This window comes from Colius striatus, chromosome 15 (genome assembly GCF_028858725.1).
Source record: "Colius striatus isolate bColStr4 chromosome 15, bColStr4.1.hap1, whole genome shotgun sequence".
Lineage (NCBI taxonomy): Eukaryota > Metazoa > Chordata > Aves > Coliiformes > Coliidae > Colius > Colius striatus.
Window position 1 is genome coordinate 257,681 of NC_084773.1, and position 24,030 is coordinate 281,710.

Here is a 24,030-nt window from a genome sequence, read left to right on the forward strand (position 1 = left end):
TATTTCAAACACTGCATTTATTAGAAAGGTGCATAGAGTTTATGCCATTTGGTTTGAATACTGAGCTTAATCTACCACAAACATATAAAGCCAGGTTACAGAAGGTCAGAAAGTCAACAGAGGTTACCTCGGAGGTTCGGTACAGACTGTCCTGCTGTATCGATCCCACAGAACGTTCCTGAAACAAAGGCACTTACAGACTTTTTAAAACGCATTCATTCTTTCACCATTTAAAACTGTAACTGCACTGCCCCTCCCCCACAGCACTCTGCAGAACTAGTGTGAGGCGAAGGCAAGAACTCTTTGAACTGACACAGCATCAGTGCTTAAACTCAGAGGGGATGGATGGATTGCTCCATCCCATTCTCTTTGTATGACAACAAATTCCCATGGGTTGCAAGGCAACAACTCCACAAAGTTTGGTCCTGCACCTCACTGTTAATGGTGACCAACACACTAACAACAAGAAAAGATCCGACTGAGCACTGCAGGGATGAAGTGGACCGTTTTCTTTCAACTAGTTTTGTAACAGAAGAAGCAGCAGCACTACTACTGCTACAGTGGTTCTTTGTGTCTTTATGATTCACCTCTTCACTTGTATGTCACTACCATACAGCCACTGAAGGAAAGGTGTATATTTGCAGGCTCCCTAACCCAGTCCCTCCTCTGCCACCGCTCCACACACAGGGGTGCTGAGGGCAATTCATTTGGTCTTTACAATACCTACACCAAAACTTCAGCTCTGGGGACCTCTGTTACAGTTGCCACTTGACTTTCCCACATCTTTTCCTCGGGGCTGATGGCAGATGACTGAGCTAACTTCATCTGGAAGGGCAGGTTTTCCTTTCATAACCAAAATATAACCTCAGTAACACCGCCATGAGCCGTAGGCTGTGTCCCCTCGGAGGGCAGAACAGAGTAACAACCCACCACCAGCCTGTACCTGCACTCAGGGCTGCACTGCAGCTGTGCTCACTGGCCAGACCTCATCCAGGCAGCTGGCTAACAAAGGTCCTGGAATAGTCTCTGCTCTCTACACAGGGTAGAATCTATAGCAAGGGAATTGTTTCTGTAGTTATTCAGTGCTCTTCCACACATGACAACTCCAGATGTCTAAAGTAACATTACATCCTCCATCCAGGAGACATGGTCCATTTTTGGTTGCTCTCACAGTGCAAGGAAGCATTGCTCAGCTGACAAGGCAGGAGAAGGAACAGACAGACACAGTGTGTGCATGCTCTGTGAGTGCCTCCTGGCACCACTTCATGCTGTTAACTTTAATACTTTTACAGAGCTGTAAGAGAGGAGCACAGGTTGTCACGAATCTCAATGCTAAAAACTTGCTACAAGTTTCTTCTGAGATGCCCTGAAGACTTTCTTGAAAAAAAGAACTAGAATAATCCAGAGATTCAAAAGAATCAGAAAGAAAGATAAGGCTGCCTTTGTCAGCAGCAGTTCCCATCCATCACATGAGGTAAAACAAAGCCACCATCAACATTTGTCCAACAGTAATATATCCCAACTGCAGAACCTAAAAATCAGTGTGTGAGCTATGTTCCACTTACATCACTGTGGTACATACAACAGATGAGCTAGCTCTACTGAGGAATAAAAACAATGTACTTCGATGCAAGGACAGAACTGCAGAGACTGAAAAGAAACCCCCACGGTTCATTTGAGCAATGCAAGTTGTACAGAGCCAGAGCCTCACAAACACTGGTAAAAGTCATGAGGCTGTCCAAGACATCTGGTGACTGTGAGCACTACCTTTCTGAACATACACTGCATGGCTGTGACCAAATCCCAGCACTCTCCATTCCCTGACTTCTGGTTCTCTGCTCAGCTTTATGGGAATGCTGAAGACAAAAGGTTTAATCTCTACTGTGTGACTGGGATTTCTTTCCCCTCCTGCATATTACTATTGAAACACAGACTGAGTCCATAAAGGTTACTGGGCTCCTGACATCTGCAGGTCCCACTAGGGACAGACAGTGTGAAATTCTAAGCATTTAAGAACCCCAGTCTATTTCTGACACTCCATCTCTCCCTTAGAATAAATCCTCCTCATAAGTTGGGGCAGGACTGAACACTAGAAGCTACTTCTGCCTATCGTATGATTATGGTGTTACTCTTTCTTCCAAACTCATCAACAACACACAGTTGCAGTGAGCTTGTCCAGTAACACTTGGACAACAAAAATTTGTCCAGGAACGTTTATGAGGACTTCTCAGGCTTTCAGGTTTTGATCTGTTTGTTCTATGAGTGGAAAACAGTGTGATTTTTCTAGCTATGAAAGAAAATGGCCTAGGAAAACATCCAGCAAAGGCAAGGTTTTTAAGCCTTAAAACTGCAAAAGAAAGCAAGGAAATGATCAACTCATGCTGCTTATCAGGGAGCAGGGAACCTAGTCCAGAGACAACTAAAGGTGGTTTGCCACCCGTTACTGAAGGCAAATGTGTTTCAAAAAGGAAAACTCCCATTTGAATGGCAAATGAAATGTTTTACACTGTAGCTTACCCAACAGTAGTAGCTTCCAAACAGGCAGAAAGTACATAACACAGACCAGCTAGCTGAAGATTTTATGCTTTGATACTGTTGAAACGATTGCTACAGCTCTGGGTGCTCGATAATGCTCTCGTTAGACCATTCCTCTCACAGTCACCGCACAGTGAGTGTTATTGTGGTTCTTATTTCTCAAGTACTCCATCTCCACGCTTTCCTCATGTATCTACAACAACATTTGTATTTGCTTGAGGTATAAATGAACGACTTCTGCAAGAAAAATACTCCTTCCATGTGCTCCAAGCATTAGAAAACACAGCTACTGAATTAACTTTCACTTGATTTAGACAAAGGATTGCTGTCTTCCAGAAAAATATACGACAGTTGCATGGTGTAAACAGCACAAATCATACTTCAGAAAGTTTCGTATGCAGAAGCATAGTAGATCTTTTCAATAGGTAGGCTTCTGAGGATCCATATAGGCAGGGTTGTAAGGGGGCTGGCTGATTGGATAAGGTGCTCCAGCACCAGCTGCAAAAACAAAACACAAGAAAAACAACCGTTTTTTAAAAGGTACATTCTAAATTCCACATCTATGATGGCAACTTCTGCTTTGAGCACACAGTTAAGAGGCTCAGCTACACTAGCATCTTAACTGGACTTGAGAGCAGTTTGTGTGGACACTTAAAGCACCTGCATTTCACAACTAAGATCACAAAACTCTCTGTTCTTGTGGTTTGGGGTGGTTTTTTTGACGTTTAAGTGTACATGTGTATTGTAGCAGCCACAAGCACTTGGTTAGCCTTCAGGGGGGAATATAGTCTAAAAACAAGGAACAGATCTAGCCCAAAAAGAGAGACACTGGAAGTCAGAGATGCACAGACAACGGGATATACCAGACACAAAGTCAAGAAGTGAAAATAAACCACAGACCAGAAGGAAAAGGACTAGAGAAAGCATCTTAAGGTTCCTTCAGGAAAAATGCTTTCCTGCTAAGTGTTAATTAAAAAATACAGGGAAAGAAAGTATCTCACCACTAGCTAGCACACCAAAGAGTCTGACTCATATACTACATGTATTCTCACTCAGAAGATAAGAATATCTTCGAGGATGCTGCAACAAGTTGCTCTCAAGCGGCATCTTCACTTTCAGGTCTGTCAAACAGCACAAGTTGGTTCAAATAACCCAGCAACTGAGCAGATCTCTGGAATGTTCAAATGTGGTTATCTTTTGCTAATCTTGGGAAGTGAGTGAGTTAGGCTCCTGGGTGAAGGAGCAGGTATTGTCTCCCTTGCACGGGAAACAATGAAGAGACTCTCTCTTGGTTAGCAGACAACAGAAATGAAGAGCTCTCACTTCGAGGCCTTCCAAACTGCTTCGAGATCCTCCCAGGAAAAAAATAAAGTAAGAACTAACAAGCCAACAACAGTTTGAGAAACCAGACCGTAGGAGAAGCAAAACAACTAGTTTATTGACTCCCTCACATAGTAAAGATGAAGCCAAAGTACTCTGAGGTAATCTCATACAGCCCACAGCTTCTTCAGAGTTTACAACAGGAAAATGAAGCCAACAGGTCTGCCAAGTGAGTGCTTCTACATGCAGGGCTGGTTTGAATATAGCTAATGTGCAATTTCTAGTTGACAATAGAGTTTACAAATACTTAAGACTATGAGCAGACATTTTATATCTAAGCTGTCATGAAATGAGTTACATCTTACAGGCATTATCTACTATTCAGGACTGTACTTTCTTTGTTACTTGGAAGAACGGTGTGGTTTTTAAGAGGAGTGAGTAATAGCAGTAGTAAAAAAGCTGCATTAAAAAATGATGTGAAAGAATGAAAGCAGAAGAAAATAAATATTCCAGTAATTCTAACTGCTGGTCATCACCAAACTTGTCTTGAGAAGACAAGTGACTAAGTACTAGAAAATGCCATCTGTGTCTATACTGAAACACCTAGCAGATATTAGATTAGAAAGGGCATGTAGAAACACCCAACTACTACACATGTTACTTTGATTTTAATATGAGATGCCAGTTGAATTAGTAAAACATTCTACTGCATCCACTGACAGTCCAACACACCAAACTGCCAATATAACTCCAGCTACATCTCCTCCTGCAATGCTTAACATAGGAATGGTGATGGGGAAATGTCAAGAGTCAATCCCAGCATCCACTGCTACCCGAGTCTTACATCATTTGTTTTCATTCACATTAATATGGTCAGGGGAAATAATTTAAACAAGACTGGCTCCAAAGCAACTGTCTCTCTGTCTATTTAAGAGATGAAAAAACACTCAGCGCTGCCTTACCTGCCATGGTTTCATGATAAGCTGGGGGTCCTGATGGCTGCGTGGGGTAAGGAGGGGGATACTGAGCAGGGTAGGGTGCTACTGGCATCCCTGGCTGTGGCTGGACGGGCATAGGCTGATAGCCCTGGTAGGGGGCGGCTGGGTAGCCGGGTGGAACTGCCGGCTGCTGCGGGTATGGTGCGTGAACCACGGTGGTGGCTGTAGTGGTAGCCACAACAGCTACAGGCAAAGAGAAGGAACATGGTTAGTGCTGGTGGTTCCAGGAGATCACCTGGGGCAGCCAACAACAGTCATCTCAAAAAATATTCTCTCAAGATCACTTAAAAAATCTGGATCATTCTGGTTTTGAAGTTCCCCAAAACATGTAGAAATGTGTGTCTCACTATCCGCCGTGGAGCTCAGGGCAACGAGAGCCCTCACACGCTGGGACAGCAGCCAACTCATCTCCTTTCCCAACAACAAAGAGCAAAGGATTTTGTACTTGGACTCCTGAGAAACCAGGCACTCACCCCTGCAAACATTTGGTATGAGACTGGAAAAAACTGCTCATTTTCAGATGTTATTTGCTTTTAAGGATTAGAGTGATAGAGATCTCCTTTGTTAGGTAAGGAGCTGCCCACCATGAGTTTCCTTTTGTATGTTGCCTGCACAACAATTCATCCATGTGTATGTCTTTCTCTAAACAACAGTCAAAAAGGCAAATACACTGAGTCATCAGTTTTTGCAGGACCTGCTGTTGGATCATCGGTTCATATCTTTTATTGGAATAAGGGAGTATTACACTTGCTAATCCACTGATTTGGCTTTGAGATCTTCTTCCTCTAGTGCTATAATCCCAGGCTCTGTTCAAGATTGCCCTGTAGCAATCCTGAGCCTTTAGGGGATTTTTCTGGTGTATTTTTAATAGACTGGGAAAGTAATTAAAAACTTCATCCTATCTCTTCCTTATGTAAACAAAAAGAAAACCAACCCCTCCCTCCCAAATCACACATTGGCAGGGTGAGGAAAGAGAGCTTCTGAATGCTTACAAAGTGTTCCAAAATATATCTCTAACTTCACATTCTGAAACAGCTCAAAGGCTTCTTTTTAATGTTTGGTTATTGCAGCTTCTGTAGCAGAGAGGTAAGGCAGGATGATTTTCATCACTTGGAGGAACACAAGGCAGGGGGAGTGGGAAGGAAATCTTGTTCAAAGATATGAAAAGGAAATAAATCTCGAGGTACTTACGGCGTGGCCTTCGACAGGCTTTATACAAACAGCAACAGGAGCAGGTGAGGCACAGCACAATCGTCACGATAATCACTGCGCACACAGTCACTCCAATCGCAATAAGGGTTCCAAAACTGCAACAGAGACACCACCAGAAGCTGTAAGAGTCTTTCATCACAGGGATTTGTTACTCTCGAGCCTAACCTTTGTGCAGCCAACACATTGCTCTTCCTCCAACGTGATGCTCTTCCTAGTGCACACATCTGAGTAAGAAACAACTGCCAAACGCAAGGTCGGGGCCGACGAAGGAGCGGAGGCTGACCAACCCCTACGAAGGAGCACGCCCCCTGCACATGAAGAGGACCCAGTGGGAGTCTTTGGTCCCACATGTGTCAGTCTGAGATTCTTGTTATTTTAGTGCCATGCTGTGTCCCTTTATGCATTCCAAAATGTTACATCAATAAGGGTTCAAGATCAGTAGCCCGATGACTTAAGTTTCCAACCATCACTCGACTGCTCTAAACACACTGGTGACAGCAAGTTCTTTGTACACTTGTAAGACCTCCCAAGGCCCATTCTTGGGACAACCTTGGTACTGAGCAGACCTCTCCACACTGCAGACTCTTTGCAGGTTCCCTGGTATTGGAAGCAGTTGTTTCAGAAGCCACGTTTCACATGGTGTGAGCGACCTGAAATTCTGCCACCTTTACCGTGCCAACAAGTCCATTACGCTGCATTGTGCGAGACAGAAGCACCCAAACCTAGTGTGTAAAGGCCAAAGATTAAACCACCTTTAAACTCTAATGAATATCAAACAATGAAGGCAGATATAAGGCTTCCAGAGGCAACTGCTTCTAAGTTCTGTTTACCACACAGGGAAGAAAATGTAACTCTGCAAAGCATTAAGTGTCCAATGACAATTCCCTTCCTAGCGTTAATTCGCACCATTTGTTTCCTACAGCCTGAAATCAATAAGGCCCTTTTTCCCCTTCAAAGCCAAAGTCTCCAGCATTTTTATTTCTTATAAAATGTGCTACTCATCAGCTTTGGGAACAATTGCAGGAAGCCAGTTTTAGTGAACAACAAGCTCTAAAAATAACGAGTAGAGAACTGGCTTTATATCCATCCTGGGTTTGCTTATTTGTCAAGATTTTGGCTACAGAACTTTCCAGGTGTTTTACCTGCTCAGCTTCCTCTTAATAGCTTTAAACAAAATTACACATTTCCAGAACTTTCAGCAATTTTCACCTGCCTACCAAACAGCCATCAGATGTGAGAGTTGTTTTTGAGTACTGATGATGTTGGAAAGATAAATCACTGACATGAGAAAATTCCAAGTGCTCTATCCCTAGCTCAAAGTCTGAAGACTCTGCCTCAGCCTTCTAGAGAAACTCAACTCTCAATAAGCTGGGCATTGAATGTAACCATTGACAAATAAACCAGGTTCAATCTGAAATGCCTTTTCTCACCCCTAAGAGAGGTCCCATCAACTTTATTCTGTTTTGCAACAACTAGAAGAAAAAAACTTGGGTCAAATCTTCAAGTATCTGAGCAATAGTTTTACCTAACTGTACCTAACCTGTGCAACTGCTTTTGTGAAGTAATAACTAGAACCCAATAGGTTTACTCCTCAAGTACTAACTCTAATAACTGTGGCCTGCCTACAGTCACTGTGCCCAAGCATTTGCATGTAAAACAGGAAACAGAAACTGCTGCAGCCTCAAGTCCCAGAAGCAACATCAGAATGACTGCCAGGAAAGCAAATAGATGATTGCAACACAGCTGCCAAATGTAAAGATGCATGCATGCTTTGTTTATTTGCCCTTTTACAGAAGGTTTTCATACGCTGACTCCAACATGCAAATGCATTCCTAACCCTGCCGCTTTCCAGGGCTCCCTCCATCCTCACAAGCAGCAGTTTTCACTTCAGCAGTTATCTCATAGCCAGCAATTCTCCATCCAAAAGTCCCAATTCTTTCAAGCCTGCTATAAAAAGGAAGATAAAAATGGAATGAACCATGCACCGTGATACCACATCCTGGAACAGAGGCTGAGACCAGCAGCAAACATACACCAAGTCAGTTTGAAAGCACAAGCTGTGTGTGCACAAATGGATTAATTACACAGGGTTTTACTAGGTACTCATTCCATAAATCCATATATATACACTGGAGAAGAAAGAGCAGCGTGCACAATGCATTCATACGTCAGACTTGACCATCTTGATTGCAATATTCACAAGGACCAGCAGGATGGACACAGGATGCCAGGTGCTAACTACAATTCCTGCTGCTTGTGGAGAGACAACAGCATTTCCCCTGCTCTCATTCCCACCTCTGCATCAACCCCGAGAAAGCTCTCTCACTAAGGAAGTTTCCATTACACACAGTTATTACCAAGCAGTATTAGCAAAGGAAAAGAGTCTGCCAGATTCTCCCTCGGGCTTTTTCCCCAGTAAAAGGAAAAAACTGGTTGTGATCATTAACTATGCCAAGGAAAGAAATTCTCATGTCAAGGAAACAGATTAGGTCTAACAAAGACAACTAGAATTCTTCACTTCTACAGACAATGAACCTCTTTAAACTTTAGGAAGGCTGGGCAAAACCCAAACAAGTCTAAGAAGTGCAGAAATGTCTACTCATCATGAATAAACTAGCAGGAAGCTAGCAGGGAGCCCTTGATGTTCACAATCAAATTCAGTGCTGAAACGACAAGAGTGAAAACGGCACAAGCCCATCTGCAGCAAGCTGACAACCAACAGATAAGCATTGGTCAGTTTGAAGCATGGGCTCCATTTGCTTATTGGGAATAAAGCTTTGCACTCACTGAAGCACATACCTCACTGCCTATTTATTATCTCTAATAATGAAAGCAAGAAAAGCAAAGCTCAGGGAAAAAAAATCCACCACATCCATATTTTCACCGAGCTGTTAGAGACACCCTCTGCATTTTCATCACTCGTCTGTGTCTCTGCTGCAACCACACGACCACGGCACGACACATTTTGCACACATCTTTGAAAGAGCTAAGTGGAGACACATCTTTGAAGTACAGGTGTGTCAGATGTACATACTCTGGAGTGTGGTTCTCTGTGTAAACACGCTGAAAAAGACCTACTCACTGAAATACTGTGTGATTACTACAGACCAAAATCACACGTCTTCAGAAACAGTCTGGTGAGACAACAGACAGGAGGTAGCTCTTCCCAGAGTTTTCTAAGGCGTGTACACAGCTGGATCACTGTAGACATTTTTATCATCTGCTTCACAGTAGAAGCAGAATTCTCCTGCCAGTGCTTGACCTCCTGCAGACTAATGTTTTGAAAGAGCAAAAGGTAGCATGACACAGAAAATAGTGCGTGCTGTCAACTTGCTGTTACCAACACTCCTTTCAATGGCTAAGCTCTTCAAAAGTATTCTTTTCTAACAATTTCTATTGATAATCTAAACTAGCAATACTGGTTTTTGAATATCTGAATGGTCAGACACTACCTTACTGTAATAATGTCTGTCTTTTTACTGCCCTAATGCACCTTGGCACTGCTTTCTTCCTAAAGATGCACTAATATCCCACTAGTAAAACTACTGATAAAAGCCCAGGAAGGCTACCAGTAATACAAAGTGTTACTCAAGTGAGGCCAGAATGGTGCTCAGCATCCTTGACTCAAGTGAGCTATCTAAGTTTCAGGAGATCAGGTATTCCAGATACTGTATAGAGACTCTCTTGCAGTGTGCTAACTCCAGAAAAGCCTATGCTCCTTTATTAAATAAAATGATTGCTTCATTTGATTGCCTTCACTTGAATCTCCCCAAAAGGGTCCTGAAAAATCACACAGAATCACAGAATCTTAAGGGTTGGAAGGGACCTTGAAAGCTCACCCAGTCCAACCCCCACTGCCAGAGCAGGACTAGGTGTGTAAGTCACACAGAACAAAGAAACAGCCACACTAAATGATAATTTAATTACCAACTGTTAGTGTTATAGTCAAATGAAAAAGAACAGACAAGAGGGACTGTAGCTTCTTCCACTGAACGGTTAACCAAAAACAAACCAACAAAAAAATCAAACACAACTAAACCAAAGGCACACCTTGCCCTCTGCATCCTGCAAACAAACGTCAGAGTGCAGAAGTCAGGGTGGCCACACTATCAGATCAGAACACGCTGAGTGTCACAGGTTGAACAGGGGTTTCCAGACTCCACATTATATATGCTAGTCTCTAAAGCACGTGCTGTTAGAAACAGCTTGAGCTCATTCACTGCCATTTCCTCTTCACATAAAGCTCACTCTCACCAATACTTTAATACAAAACAAAACTGAGTGAGAAGCCAAACCTGACAGCAGTTTTACTGCATCAATGATAAATTACAACTTCTTATGAAGTCCACAGGAAAGTGAATATGAAGAGTCGCCTCCCAGCCCTTTCTTACCATCCCCTCTCTTTGCCTTGCTCCACTTGTACCCCTCATCTCTACCTTTGGAAAGTACAAAATAGCACATGTAACAAGCATCCCTCACAGGCTCACCTTACCTTTCAAGTTTTCTAACTATTCAAAACATGTATCAGCCCACCTAAACGAGTTATGGGATTAGTGCCTGGTTTATCCCTTTTGGTATTGCATGAGATGCAACGGGCATATTAAAAGGTGACAATCAAAGCCAGGATCTAAACAGCACTGTTTGAAGAAGTTAATTCTCAAGGCAGTTGTTCACATTGGAGATTTCAATCTTAAAACACTGTCAGGAGGTAAAAGGCTTTAAGTGTATTTAAAGCCTTTTAAAATATGCAAGTTTCAATTCCAGTAACATATCTTTAAACCTCCTTAATAGTTTGAGTCACTGAAGTGGGCAACACTTTTGTAAGCTCTGCTCTAAAGAAAGCTTCTGCATATCTACACACTCATAACAACGAGGCACACTGCAAATTCTGCCTTTTAAAAAGAAAAAAAATCCAAATGCACAATGAGACCACTCAGTTCTGAAAACACAGGGCAAGCAGACTATTATTTCATGTTTCAATGGATGCCAAGATTTGTTCCGTGCTACAAGAAACACGTTGGCAGGTCTTTCTCAAGCGCGTGGCTGCTTTTAAAAACAAGCATCTACAAACACTGAGTTATGGCTGTAACACAGGGTGCTTTGGACACACTTCAGAAGGTAATTTAAGCCATTCCTTAAACTCTAAAAGACTGAGTACACACATATCATTCTTTCCTACTCCAGGAAAGGATACGGTTCCCAGAAATGTGACAGAATGGTGAATGTCCAGGCTTGTCCTCACTGAGGTATGGGGCATGTCCAAGCAAGTCCCCAGACTGAGGTGCTTTCTGAACCCCATCATTTTAGTCAGAGCCATACGTTGTCACATACTGCCTCTAAAGCTCAGCAGGGAAATAAAGCATAAACTTTAAAGAAAAAGCAATGTGACTTCCCAAGAGTCATCCCAAGGGATTAGGTTTTTACAACTTTACAAACAACACACTTCCTCAAGTTAATATTTTAGCATGAAGACTCAAAACATAAGAACCACTTTGCTGGAGACTTGAGCAAGACACTTACACAGAAAGCAAACTCCTGCAAGGTCTGCATTCCCAAGGAAAACATTAACTTGACTGCAGTGCTTGATAACTGACCAGCCTATTTTAGCAGGGCTGGGTTTTGGGACACAGGAGCTTCAGCACATGCAAACAGAATATACACCCTAGAGTTAAGGCTCATACTCTGGGTGCAGCCACAGTAATTGCTGGTGCCAGCCCTGGCCTGCTCCAGCCATTTTCCACAGGGGCCACGTCCCAGAAATGAGATCTCTACATGATGAAATAAGCACCTAGTAAAAAAAGGTCCACTCATTGCCCTGGTAGGCAACTGGCAGCTGAAGACTCTGACTGAATAGTGAGGTTTCAAAGCCATGAAGTCTTGATAGTTTCATCAGACTAGCAGCTTTGAGTAACCACTAAGTCATTTAATGAGCTCTGCAATGTAACGTAGCCTGAACTAGAACTGTGACATACACATTTGTCTGAGAGACCCACACAAACTCTGTTAGTACTTGCGTGTCCCTCCTAGGGTCCTGCCCACATACACACCCTTAAATGTGAAGAAAATGGGTTTCATCTCATTCTAGCTGAGCCATCAGTGAGGCATCAGCTCAAGTAATTGTTATCTGCTAAACCACTCTAGCATGGACGTAGATTAAACGCCACTGCAAACCACTACAGCTCATCTGGACTTGCCACAGCGCTTTCTAGGTATCCTCAAACAGAGGAAAGTTCACATCAGGAGCTCCTCGAAGCAATCCCTGGGACACCTCTGCTTACCTGCAACCTAAACAACCCTGAGCTACATCCTTCAGCCAGTAGCCGAGCACAGCCCTGCAACACTTGACATCAGCCAAGTCAGCTCTGGCATGAGAATCAACACCAGAGCAACATCAATAGCACCACAGTAAGCCAAGTAGCTCTGCGATTGCAAAAGTGTAATAGAGAGTATGTAAGAGTCTTTCAAGGAAAAAGTTCACTAAATGTGTACTGAATGGGTCTTTCTCCTGGTTGTTCCAATAGGAAGCTGATGTGCTCAAAATGATAGACTCACTTCATACACAAAGACCTACCTGGAAGTAAAGCTAACTACTGCTTGTTTTAAAGACACATCTCAATTTTTTCAAGTAACACGTAACAGATTTAGCACAACAAATTCTTAAACAGATTACATGAAGTGGCAGGGAGGGAACTTCCTGGAGCTTGTGGTTTTCACTCGGACACCAAATCCAACAGGTTATTATGGAAGATGTACACAAGCATCTCTTCTTGGGCTATGAACTGTGTGCTTGTACTAAATCAAGTTATTTACATAGATCCCTTTGTGATGCATACTAAACCCACGATTCCACAGGGAGGTTTCCCAGGAAATCTATTATTGTACACTTTGGACACAGTTGAGAACAACCACTATAGGTAATTGGTACACTAAAAATAGGCAGGTAACAAGGGGGAAAGTCAGAGCTGCATTCAGAGGGACTGAGGCCTGTCATCTACAGTGCAGGAATTAACACTGCAGCTTCTGGCAGGTCACAAAACAATTTCAGGCAGTCCACTGGACCTACAGGATAAAAGCTGTCCTTAAAAGACAATATAAGGCATTTGCTTCTATAGGCTATCAACAAATGTAAAATGCTCCTTTAGTGGTAAAAAGAGAATGTAGACTAGTTACAGGCACAGATGCTTGAGGCAAAGCGAGTCAGTTCCCATCCTTCCATTAGAATCCTAGTCCAACCATCCAGGATGTTACCCTTCAACCTAGTTAAAACTTGGGCCAACATAAAAGCAACGGGAGGGAATTTTCTGAAACTGTTAACTGAATTAACAGAACAAGTTTCACTGAAAAAAATAAGTCCCACAGAAGATTTTCCACATATAAACAACTGCAATGCTATGAATTTGCACCAGCCAGTATTGCACTAGTTCTAGAAAGCAGATTTAGGCAACTAATTAGACATGAACTTGGCTAAAGAGCTGAAGTTTTAAATAAAATGAGATTTAAAAAAAAGATTTTTTTCAGGCAAAGACACTGAAACTGCAATCAAAGGAAGTTTAGACTACATTAGACCCACCAGCCTTGCTTACCATATAACCTAACTCTTACATGAAACAGACCTTGCTCTTTACCAGTATTTATATATGTGATGACATATGTGTTCAGGCAGGAGTGAAGTTCGAATGAAGCAAATTAATCATCCTATACTACTATGAACTGACATGTTGCCTGCCTCTCTCTCGGGGAGAAATATTACTCATCAAGGAAAATCTAACACTGCACAAGTAAGAACAGACCTCTGCAGCAGAGGTCACATCTGGCCAACCACCACTTTTAAATGGCATTCATCCCTAACAAGACTTTCATTAAGAAGGTCACAAAAGTGACTCTGATGATTGGTTCCTTACACAATCTAAAAAAAATTAGGGGTTTTTAAGTTTACCTCTCGGTGGAATTGAGAGCCAGAAATCGTGCTGGCATGCAGAGAAAAGAATATCACATTAAAAACATGAATGTATCAAATGCTTTTAATAAAGCCAGGCTTTGTCAAAGGACCCATCTTTGCACAATTGCCAATTTCCTGATATTAAACTAATTGATTCATTTCACAGGAGATCCCACAACTGCAGTTTTAAAAGGCTAGAAAATTTAAGGACATTCTCCTTCCTCTCACAACGCATCTACAACACAATCCACCACAAACACATCTGGCTACACCTCAGGCCATGCTTATTACATGGAACTACATGAAATGGCCAGGTTGTAGCTAGCTCTGGAACCCACATGCTCAATCTTAGATCTGATAGGAAAATGGATAAGGGTGTCTTTACAAATAAAGAGTTGAACAGGGTAGCTTAGCAGGCCTCAGCTGAGGTTTGCAGAGAGGTGGCTTAGCATGCCTCATTTGGGCTTTCCAGTCAGGTGGTTTAGCAGGCTTCATTTGTGCTTTGCAGAATCACACAAGGCTGGGAAGTGGCAGACTGGTTTGAAGACCTATTCCAACATTTGGGGCCAGATGATATGAAACATCAGCAAAGTGGAGCTTTTGAACTTTGCCTGTTCTTGAAGTCAGGTTTTGTTTAATACATATGCTCAAGAGCTTTATGCTGCCCAGGGCAGAGAAGTTAAGATGTATAAAGTTGGAATTTATGAGATGTATGATATGAGGGGGGAGACATATTAGAGCACACATGTAATAGGCAGCTCAGGAAGTCTATACCCTCCGAGTACCTCAGGCAATGGGGAAAAGAGAAGGGTCGCGGGTGGCTGAGAAGTTGGGATAAAAAGAGTCAAGAGACCCCACAGAGGAATGCCCCAGTAGACTGTCCCTTTATTCAGACAAAGTTTACAGGACTCCTCTGTGTCTGTTGTGAACACCCACCTCTGGTCACCAGAGTTTTCCAAAGCGATCCTACAAAATAATAATCATGGTCTATCAACTATGTTCTCAAGGACTCTCTGTTTCTTGGGCTTTGGGACCCTTCTCTGAGGGTTACCCTGTTGCTTTGACAAGCTCTCTCCAGAGTCAACATGTTTGTTAAAAGTTCTGAGTTACACTGTGTAGAGGCACAATGAAGCCTGCAGAGTTAGAAGAGGAAACACTCTACCCCCATAATGTGAAGTACACAGCCACAGAAAAACTGACTCCTGAATATAATCCAAATTATTAATCATACTGTGTCTTTGCATGTTTAGGCCAGGGTGACTTTTTCTTTTAATGGGGAAGAACCTTCTGTAGTTAGAAGGGCACACTAACCAAACCAAGCACATCTGCCTCTTGAGCTGGGACAGCATTCTCAATCTCTCCTTCCCTCTTGGTTTCAGAGGAAATGAACCTGCAGGAGCATTAAAACCAGTGCCTGAAGCAGACAGCTGAGATCTCACAGCTCACAACTGCTTTGTCAGCTTTAAGTAGCTTCTTTGCTGTGAACACAATGCAAGTTACACCTACAAATTGTGCAAGCTTCTATTTACTTTTCAGGCTAGTAGAAAGCACAGAACAATTTTTTAAATAGCCCCAAATCCAAGAATCAATTGTTTCCATACAAAAAGTTTACATTCCTCTGTGAGATTAGCTTGTGTCTGGATGCCTCACAGAATGGGCTCTGCACACTTTACTAGGGATCACATGAAGGACCAGCACTGGAAAATAAATCATTTGCTCATTAAATAGGGACTGCTTACATGTCTAGAATTTCTTTTCCCAGTGAATAATCTTTTTAATTTATTTTGTTATCATTGTCAGCCTATTACAGATGCTGGACCATCCAAACATACAGTGAAGTGTAAACTGAAGGCCCTGGTAGTGATAGGGGAGGAGAAAGGGGCTATAGTTCAGTATCACAGGTTTGGTCTTTTACTTTGTCTATGGAGAAAACATATGCTTAACATCTACACTGAGTCAGAAAATCAGGATAATCCCAACTGGTACAGTTAGAAATTTACTGGGTTTGCCACTTTTGGCATGTAGCAGACTAATGCAGACCCTGCACTTCAAAAGCAGGCAGAATAGCAAGGACTTTCTCCATTTCATGAGAGGAGAATGAAGCCATAAGACAGCACAGTGACCAGCCCATGACAAAACCCAAATGACAGCACTCCCAGGCTAACACGACTGTGCTGTCTCTGCTAGCTGTGGCCTCCCAGGAAGACTTGTTTCCCATTTCTCATCGCCTAAGGATGAACAGCCTTTTCTCAGGCCTTAATGTATATTTTACACAATCTGCACCAACTTCAAGGCAGAAATTCATTCAGAAACAAAGTCCTATTAACTGTGTACAAAGTCAGTTTGGAGTTTTGTTTCCAAAGACTGAGAGCAGCTGCCCCAACTACATTATTATCTTCTGTATCTCAGATACAGATGTTCTGAATTGCTCCACCTCCTTAAACACTCAAGTACTCCACAATTAGCTGAACTGTAGATATGAGTCATCTAACTTCCTTTTCCAGAAAGGATCTCTATGGGAAAATTGGCATACCAAGGCTAAATAACAAAGTCACTAACGCAAATTACAACCACTGATGTTCCGGTGCTCTGCTTTTCCCATAGTTTCTTAAAACAATAACACTATTGCTACAGAACAAAAGGGGAAAACCAACTAAATCAAACTTACTATTCACAAGCCATCTTTGAAACCAGGGTAAAGCAGGAGAAAGAAAACTCAGTAAGCCAATTAAAGCAGGGAAAAACAGTGAAACGCCTTCCAGCTCCAAATCCTTGCCACAGTGCATTCACTAGCAGCAGAAAGTGTAGAAATTGCACATGGTCATCTTGCACATAAAGAAAAGTGTTGGCAAACATAACAAGTTTAGTGGTATGAAACTTATGCCTATGCTCTGACCTAAAAGCTCTGAATGACCTCTGAGGATGCATTGATAATGGACAGAGCCTGAATCCGAGTTAACATTGACTTTTATACTTTTCCTAAAATGCTCATATTTGCCTGCAAATGCAGGTCTCTGGGAAGCAAAATGCTTTCAGGTACTTGGGAGTACACTATTAAGACACTCCAAAGGAATGCAGTTTATTGTCATTAAAAGTGTAAAGGAAGATTACAGAATATGAACTGTTTGCACTGTGAACTACACTTAGTTGAGCTGCCCAAAGTGCCTTGCACCCGTCCCAACAGTACTTGACAGTTAAACACTGAAAGATAGTAACATTAAAGTATACTAATTAAAAAGCTACTGAAAATTCATGCTTTGTTTGCACTTCTACAAAGGGCTTCAGAATAAACACAGATCACTCAGTCCTTTGGCAAGTCCAGACGCAGTTTATGACAAACCCTCAAGAGAGGTGAAATTATCTTAAAAAGATAGGATTTGAGCAATGTGCAAGACTGATAAGTTGATCCACAAACAAGCCTGATGCAAGAATGAGGAAATAAATGCCTTCTGACTAGGAAACCATCACCTCCTCCTTCTGAGGGGCAGTGTCAATCATGAGAAAGAGCAGGGCACTAGAGGAAATTATGCATTGTTGCCTCTCCTCCTGTTATATATAACATAGAGTTGTATTTTATATGTATATATATAGTGTCATGACTGTGCTCATCTTGCTGGCAATACAAAGAAATATCTCAACTGACTTCAGCCCTCCTCTTCACACAGTAAAGGACTAAATAAATATAGTAATCAAGAAACAATGTAAAACCTGTCTTTTAAAAGAAATCAGCATAGAGCGAGAGGGTGGAGTTCACCTTGCACGTCAAAACCAGACACAACTCTTCCAGAAGGAATGCAGCTTACTGCTTGGGTCAAACCCATCCCCAACCAACCAAACTAAATCAATCAAAAAACCTCAACACATGCCAAAGAAAAGCCTGTGCAAAGTCTGTCATGAAACAGACACCTACTTGGTGTCTCATTGACTGCTGTCACAAACTCTCACTCATTACTCATGTTGAAACACCCTAAAAAAAACCTGCCACCCAAAGTCATTACTCACTGTGGGAAGTTCTGGGATGTGCTTTTTCCCTCTGGAGTCACATCCAGGTGGCTTTTCAAGGGTGGTATTTCTATGAGTAACTACCATCTTTTCACTAAAACTGCCCAAACAGGAAGTAGGTTTAATGTGAAGTCTAGGCCTGCCACAAGACATTAAATTTTCAAAGCTCTAATGTAATTGAAGGGAAAAAGAGAAGTCACCAGTGACCCATTTTCTCAAGGAGAGACACCAATGATTCACTCTTTTTAGACATTCCATAGTTGAAAACAATGACAATTAAAGCAACTTAGCTGCTGCTTCCTAAATGTTTCCTGTCATTTACAAAGCACCTTCCTGGACCGCAGGCCCTTCAGCAGTTCTGCTGGGGAGTTCTGTTTTGCTTTTTTTAAAGACTACACTCTTGTCTGGAAAAAAAAATCCATTCTTTATATTAACCTTTATGAATCCAGCAGATAGAATCTCTCTGCAGCCCCAAAGGCACAAGGTTTTCTCTATCTTTCAGCTAAAAACGCATCCAGAGTGAAGGTCAAATGCAAGACGAGGCTCAGGCGTGAACCTCGCGTTTGCAGATGGGCGAGCCAGCCCCATCAGCCTAGCAGAGAACGGGCATCCTCCTCCGAAACACGTCACATCAGCCTTTCCCTGCGGCAGACGACTGGGTAAGAAGAGATCGCGGACCCACGGCGCTCATTTCCCCTCTCCGCCGCGACGTCCTGGCACGGCAGCGCTACGGCGAGGTGCGCCCGGCGATCCCCCTCCCGCCGCCAGCCCGCGGAACGATGTGTGTGCCGGCGACACGCCCCGAGGGCTCCGCTCCGCGTTCCCGCCACGCCACCACTTTCCCAGGCGGCGGGTGCGAGATGCCGCTTACACGCTGCCGGTCGCTGCCGGTGCCCGTGCCGGGGGCGGCTCTGCCGGCCGAGCCCCGGCCCCGCGCCCCGCTTACCCCATGCTGGCCGCCCGCGCCGCCGCCGCTCGCCCCGCGCCCGCCGCCCGGCCCGGCCCCGCACGGCACGTCACGCCGCTCGCCCCGCCCCGCCCCGGCACAAGGCGCCCCCCGCCGGCCGCGCGGCGGAGCTCCTGCCCCGCGAGCCCTGGCCGTAGGAATTGACACAGCCTACGCTGACCCGTCGGGTGTTCCCCGCCTGTGCGTCGCGTTCCATGCGATGAGACACAGAAACGTCCTACAGCAGTCTCACCTGTATAACGCACGGACCTCAAAGGATTGAGATTGCCCGAGACTGAAACAGAACGAGAAATATTGATAACAGCTATGTGCAGAAGATGCTAGAAAGCAAGGAAATAGCTCAGAAGCTGCTTCACTTGTTGAATCACCGTGGATTTCATCTGTCAGTATCCAAGGGCACAGAGACCGTGTTAATGGCTTCAGAGGACAACCTCCCATACAACATCACAGACTCTCAAGGGCTGGAAGGGACCTCGAAAGATCATCCAGTCCAACCTCCCTGCCAGAGCAGGACCACCTAGGTCACACAGGAACATAATAACGACTGTCACATACAGCAATCATCATGGTCTAACCTCTTCCTCCTGTCTCTGCTGCTTTACCTATTCCAACACGGAGTTTCAGTGCTCCATGCTCCTAACACACAAATGAGAACTCCTGTCTTCATATTCTATTGACATGTACCGATTACACACTGAAGACCATCTGAATAAATATTGTTTTAAAAGCTGAGACTTTTCATTGCTTGCCTGAGACCACAAGAATTTCAATCATTAGTGTCTGAAAAACCCTGCAGGTAATTTACTACAGATCCCCTGACTCAAGCAAGGTAAGAGAATTCATAGCAAAAATGGGATTTGGGACTTAAATAAGTACCCAGCTAAGTTCCAAACACTCACAAAAGGTAATGTGCACTAAAGAAAGAAAGAATATTTTGTCATCCTGAAAGGAAAAAAGAAATAAGATATTTGACAATGCTCAAGAAAACACACAACAGTTTACACAGATTTGTGCACCTCATCGTTTCCATTTCCCAGGTAAGCTATGTGCACTAACATAGATCCCCAATACAGCCAGATAGGGAGTGGAAAGGTCCCTCTGTAAGTTTTTAATCATTAAACTGTGCATTCTTGTCGTTTGATGACTGGATTATAATCTATTGTATACATAGTTTGCCTCATACCTCCCATCAAACTCATCACACTGAAGTTGTTGTGCTTCATCCAAGCGTGACAAGGGATTATAGCAGCAGTATCGAAGCGTACAGTCTCCACAGCAGTAGAAGGGGCAGTTCTGGGCAGGTTGTGACACGCCGTAACTATTAACATACGCCTGGCAAAACTCGCCCGACAATACTGAAAGAGAAAGTGAAAACCCAACAGTTAGGAACTAAAGAAATAATCATACAAAGTCTCTCTGTCATACTGACCAGTTCATCTTGGTTAACATCCAGTATGCTTCAAGTATTTTTGTTAGGTCTTACAAATCAATTCTTTCCTTTAAGAGTACAGCAAAGGCAAATGCTTACTCCTCGCACACAAAGCATCTCATCTTCCTCAAGTAGCTCTTCCCAACAGTTCACACATTCATAAAGGACCAAGCTGCAAGCAAGCGCACTTCTGAGATGCTCTGCTGGTGGTACTCCCTTCATTACACCTGCTAGTTGCTACCCAGTTACTGTAAAGACTCCAAAGAGCAACATGACCAGTCAGATATGTTGAAAATCCCACACAAGCCCTCAGATCGGTTAGAAGACAAAGTTAAACTTTCCTAGATACTTGACTTGATGTAAAAGGCACAATGCAACTGCATTCACTGTAGATTTGGATTTTCATGTCACCTGGTTGTTTCTACCTATTGCTTTGTTTACTTCATGGGAAATCACAGTCCTGTTAATCCATGGCATAAAGCAGACATGGTATAAAACAGAGATTCCCAGGATTAAAAATGGTCAAGCAGCACATTCCCACTGCAAACATTGACTGCTGCAGCTACAATGGCAAGGAAACGGAGATGTCCTTGCACTAGGATGGATTTCTTGGCAGACACCTCCTGCTTTCAGCATTGCATTGGGCTGGTACATTCCTGAACATGCTGGCTGTTTTCTCTCTCTCTGCCCTCTCAATGACCTCAGTGACTGCAATGGTAAGAACAGCACATTAAAAGCTTCCAACTGTCACATAAAAGCACTTCTCAAAGCTTAAGCAGACAACGCTTCCCAAGAGTCTTTAGAAAGAGCATGACTACAGTTTGCATGACAAATTCTGCAGTCCGTTAGTTTCTATTCCTCATTTCCCCTCCTATTGCATTCAAAAGACACACCCCTGATACTTTGCTCCTAAACTATACTTGACTCAAAAAGCTCATGTTCCTTCAGGGGTTCAGAGAAAGCAAACAAGAAAGGACAAAGGCAACACATTAGGTTCCTTCAGATGAAAAGAATAAGTATTTCCTAGATTATTTAAACAGATTTTGCCATTTGAAAACTCAAGTCTTGACTCTCTGGCACTGAGACATACCTGGATATTTCAGCCAAAATTAAAAAGGTAACACAAAAAATAAGTTCTCAGGAGTTAAATGTGGGAGTTCATTCAAAACAAGCAAAAAGGAACTTCTGTACTGATATCACAGTACTTCCACTCATGTTCTTGCCTGGTTCACCAACCTTTCCCTCTGCAGACAGGTAACATCAATCTGACAACTCCCTCCTTCTGGATCACTAATAAGGAAATGATAAGTAACTAAACCGATTCCAAACCACCTTGAGACATCACAAACAAAATAAGGCAACCAAAAAAACGGCTCCATCTCACAACTGCAATGCACTACTGCAGCACAACATAACAGCAACAGAAATCAAAGCTCTAGACCAGCTCTCAGATCACTGAGCTGAGCCAACAAGGGCTGAGCACACCAAGAGACAAATTGGGCTCCTCTACTTGGTCCTTTCTCTTCTTCCATCAGCTGTGGTACCCATGAGACCCTTCCTTGACTTATTCAATCCATTGGCTGATCAGTAGATCGACTAGGGGCTTGCGGGGCTCGATTCCCCCAGTTAGTTTCCTGACAGGTTAATTATGTGAATCACTTCAGAAGAGGCGCAGTATATACCCAACGAATCACATGAGGGCTAAGGCTGAGGGAGACTGAAGGGTGTTGTTACACCTGTTATAAGGTGCATCCTATCCTGCAAAAACAGCAGCCTGATTATTTCACCCACTCAAGTGCTACAAAAACCCTTTAACAAACTGATTGAGTTCTACCTCAAGAACAAGGCTGCTCAACTATTCCCAGTGAAAATCCTCAAACATTCCAGTAAGAAAACTTCCAACCCCATTTATTCAAGGCCAGTTTGCATATAGAAGCCGTTCTCTGGTGCCCACCATTCAAAGTACTTAAAACTCTGACCCTTCCAGCCATCCTTCAGCTTAGCCCTAAGATAATCTGTGATCCTTTACTACTTTGACAGAGTTAAACGGTGTTTTGCATGTCCACTAAAGATCACATTTGCCTTTCCTGGACACATCTGTACAGAATTCAATCCTGACAAAGCAACACGTTGCATACGATAGCGAGAACACTTCTCCTTTTCTCAGACTTCACCTGAGATCACCAATGATCGTGTCTGCTTTTTCTCAGTCAGGGATGACCACAAGTTCCATCCTTTAGGCACAACAAGGTAGTTACAGAAAAGGCTGCTAAAAAAACCACCCCACTTATCAACTTTAGCACCTGAGAACTAGATACAAACCCAATTATGAAATGAGTTTGTACAAGCAATGCCGCTTAGGCAATATCATCACTTAACAAAATACTTGCGTTATTTTGCCCTAAAAGGCTTAAATTTACTGTGTCTGGCTGGGGTGAAAACATTAAGACTTTTCTTTAAATGGAATGCACCAAGAGTGACCCCAGAGCCAGTTTATGGGACATGGTTTCTCCCTCACTAGCTTTCCCTTACCAGCAGACAGTACTCAACTGGTGCGTCCATTCAGTCACTGCTAGGGCACTTACTGCCTGTCTGACGACCCAGGTGAGTATCAACTCAAACCTACCCTTACTTTCGGCATAACTTTTTCACAGTAAGCCAAATTCGTACCAAAAGTGCTGCCCAGGTGTGGAGCTCTCCTGCCCGCGCTAGGGCGAGGGGCGGCGGCCCCCCAAAACCTCTCTCCCCAGCACCAGCAGGACGCGCTGGCCGGCGCTTGTGCCCCCTGAGGATGCCGGCAGGAGCCGCCAAGGACAGTGAAGGTGGGGCCCGACAACTACCCTTGAGGGCTGACCCCCGGAGCTCGCGGCACATCCCCCCGCCCCGCGCTCACCGGCCGCCGGCAGCAGGCAGAGGAGGCCGAAGCCGAAGGCTGCACGCCACACCGCCATCAGCACCGGCCGCTTCCTCGTCCGCACTAGCGAGCAGCGTGCGAGAGCTGGGCGGAACCCGGCACCCCTGGGGCGCGGCCGCGGGAGGAGCGGCGGGCGGGCGCGGGGCGGGACGGGGCGGGACGGGGCGGGACGGCGCCTCAGGGCCCGGAGCGGCGGGCGGGCGGGCGGGCGCGGGGCGGGACGGTGCCTCAGGGCCCGGAGAGGCGGGCCCGGGGCGGGGCGGGGCGGGACGGTGCCTCAGGGCCCGGAGAGGCGGGCGGAGAGGCGGGCGGAGAGGCGGGCGGAGAGGCGGGCGGGCGGGCGGGCGGGCGCGGGGCGGGACGGGACGGCGCCTCAGGGCCCGGAGAGGCGGGCGGGCGCGGGGCGGGACGGAACGGGACGGCGCCTCAGGGCCCGGAGAGGCGGGCGGGCGCGGGGCGGGACGGAACGGGACGGCGCCTCAGGGCCCGGAGAGGCGGGCGGGCGGGCGCGGGGCGGGACGGTGCCTCAGGGCCCGGAGAGGCGGGCGGGCGCGGGGCGGGCCGGAACGGGACGGCGCCTCAGGGCCCGGAGAGGCGGGCGGGCGGGCGCGGGGTGGGGCGGGACGGTGCCTCAGGGCCCGGAGCGGCGGGCGGGCGCGGAGGGTGGCATGGCGGGGAGCAGTTGTCCAGCAGCATCCAGGCGACAGCGGGGCT

At 44.6% G+C, this 24,030-nt stretch overlaps 1 protein-coding gene across 2 annotated transcripts; it reads right to left on the reverse strand.

Moving 5' to 3' along the window:
- SHISA5 (shisa family member 5) lies at nucleotides 1-23,404 on the reverse strand. 2 transcript variants are annotated; one of them, XM_062008361.1, is made up of 5 exons: nucleotides 23,296-23,404; nucleotides 20,157-20,328; nucleotides 6,045-6,160; nucleotides 4,818-5,036; nucleotides 1-3,033 (listed from the first exon to the last, which is right to left on the reverse strand). In XM_062008361.1, exons 1-5 carry the CDS (start codon nucleotides 23,351-23,353, stop codon nucleotides 2,954-2,956), a joined length of 645 nt encoding a protein of 214 aa, XP_061864345.1. In that variant the 5' UTR covers nucleotides 23,354-23,404; the 3' UTR covers nucleotides 1-2,953. The 2 variants fall into 2 exon arrangements, with proteins under 2 accessions (XP_061864345.1, XP_061864347.1); XM_062008363.1 differs by lacking the exons at nucleotides 20,157-20,328; nucleotides 23,296-23,404 and adding an exon at nucleotides 18,953-19,006.
- Nucleotides 23,405-24,030: the final 626 nt, after the last annotated feature.

Bases quoted from the DNA above. Each gene is read 5' to 3' on its own strand.
- SHISA5 (XM_062008361.1), bottom strand. From the start codon at position 23,353: ATGGCGGTGTGGCGTGCAGCCTTCGGCTTCGGCCTCCTCTGCCTGCTG. The intron at 20,329-23,295 runs GTGAGCGCGGGG...TTTCTCTTTCAG, and splicing joins CTGCCTGCTGCCGGCGGCCG to TATTGTCGGGCGAGTTTTGC. The intron at 3,034-4,817 runs GTAAGGCAGCGC...TTGTTTTTGCAG, and splicing joins TTATCATGAAACCATGGCAG to CTGGTGCTGGAGCACCTTAT.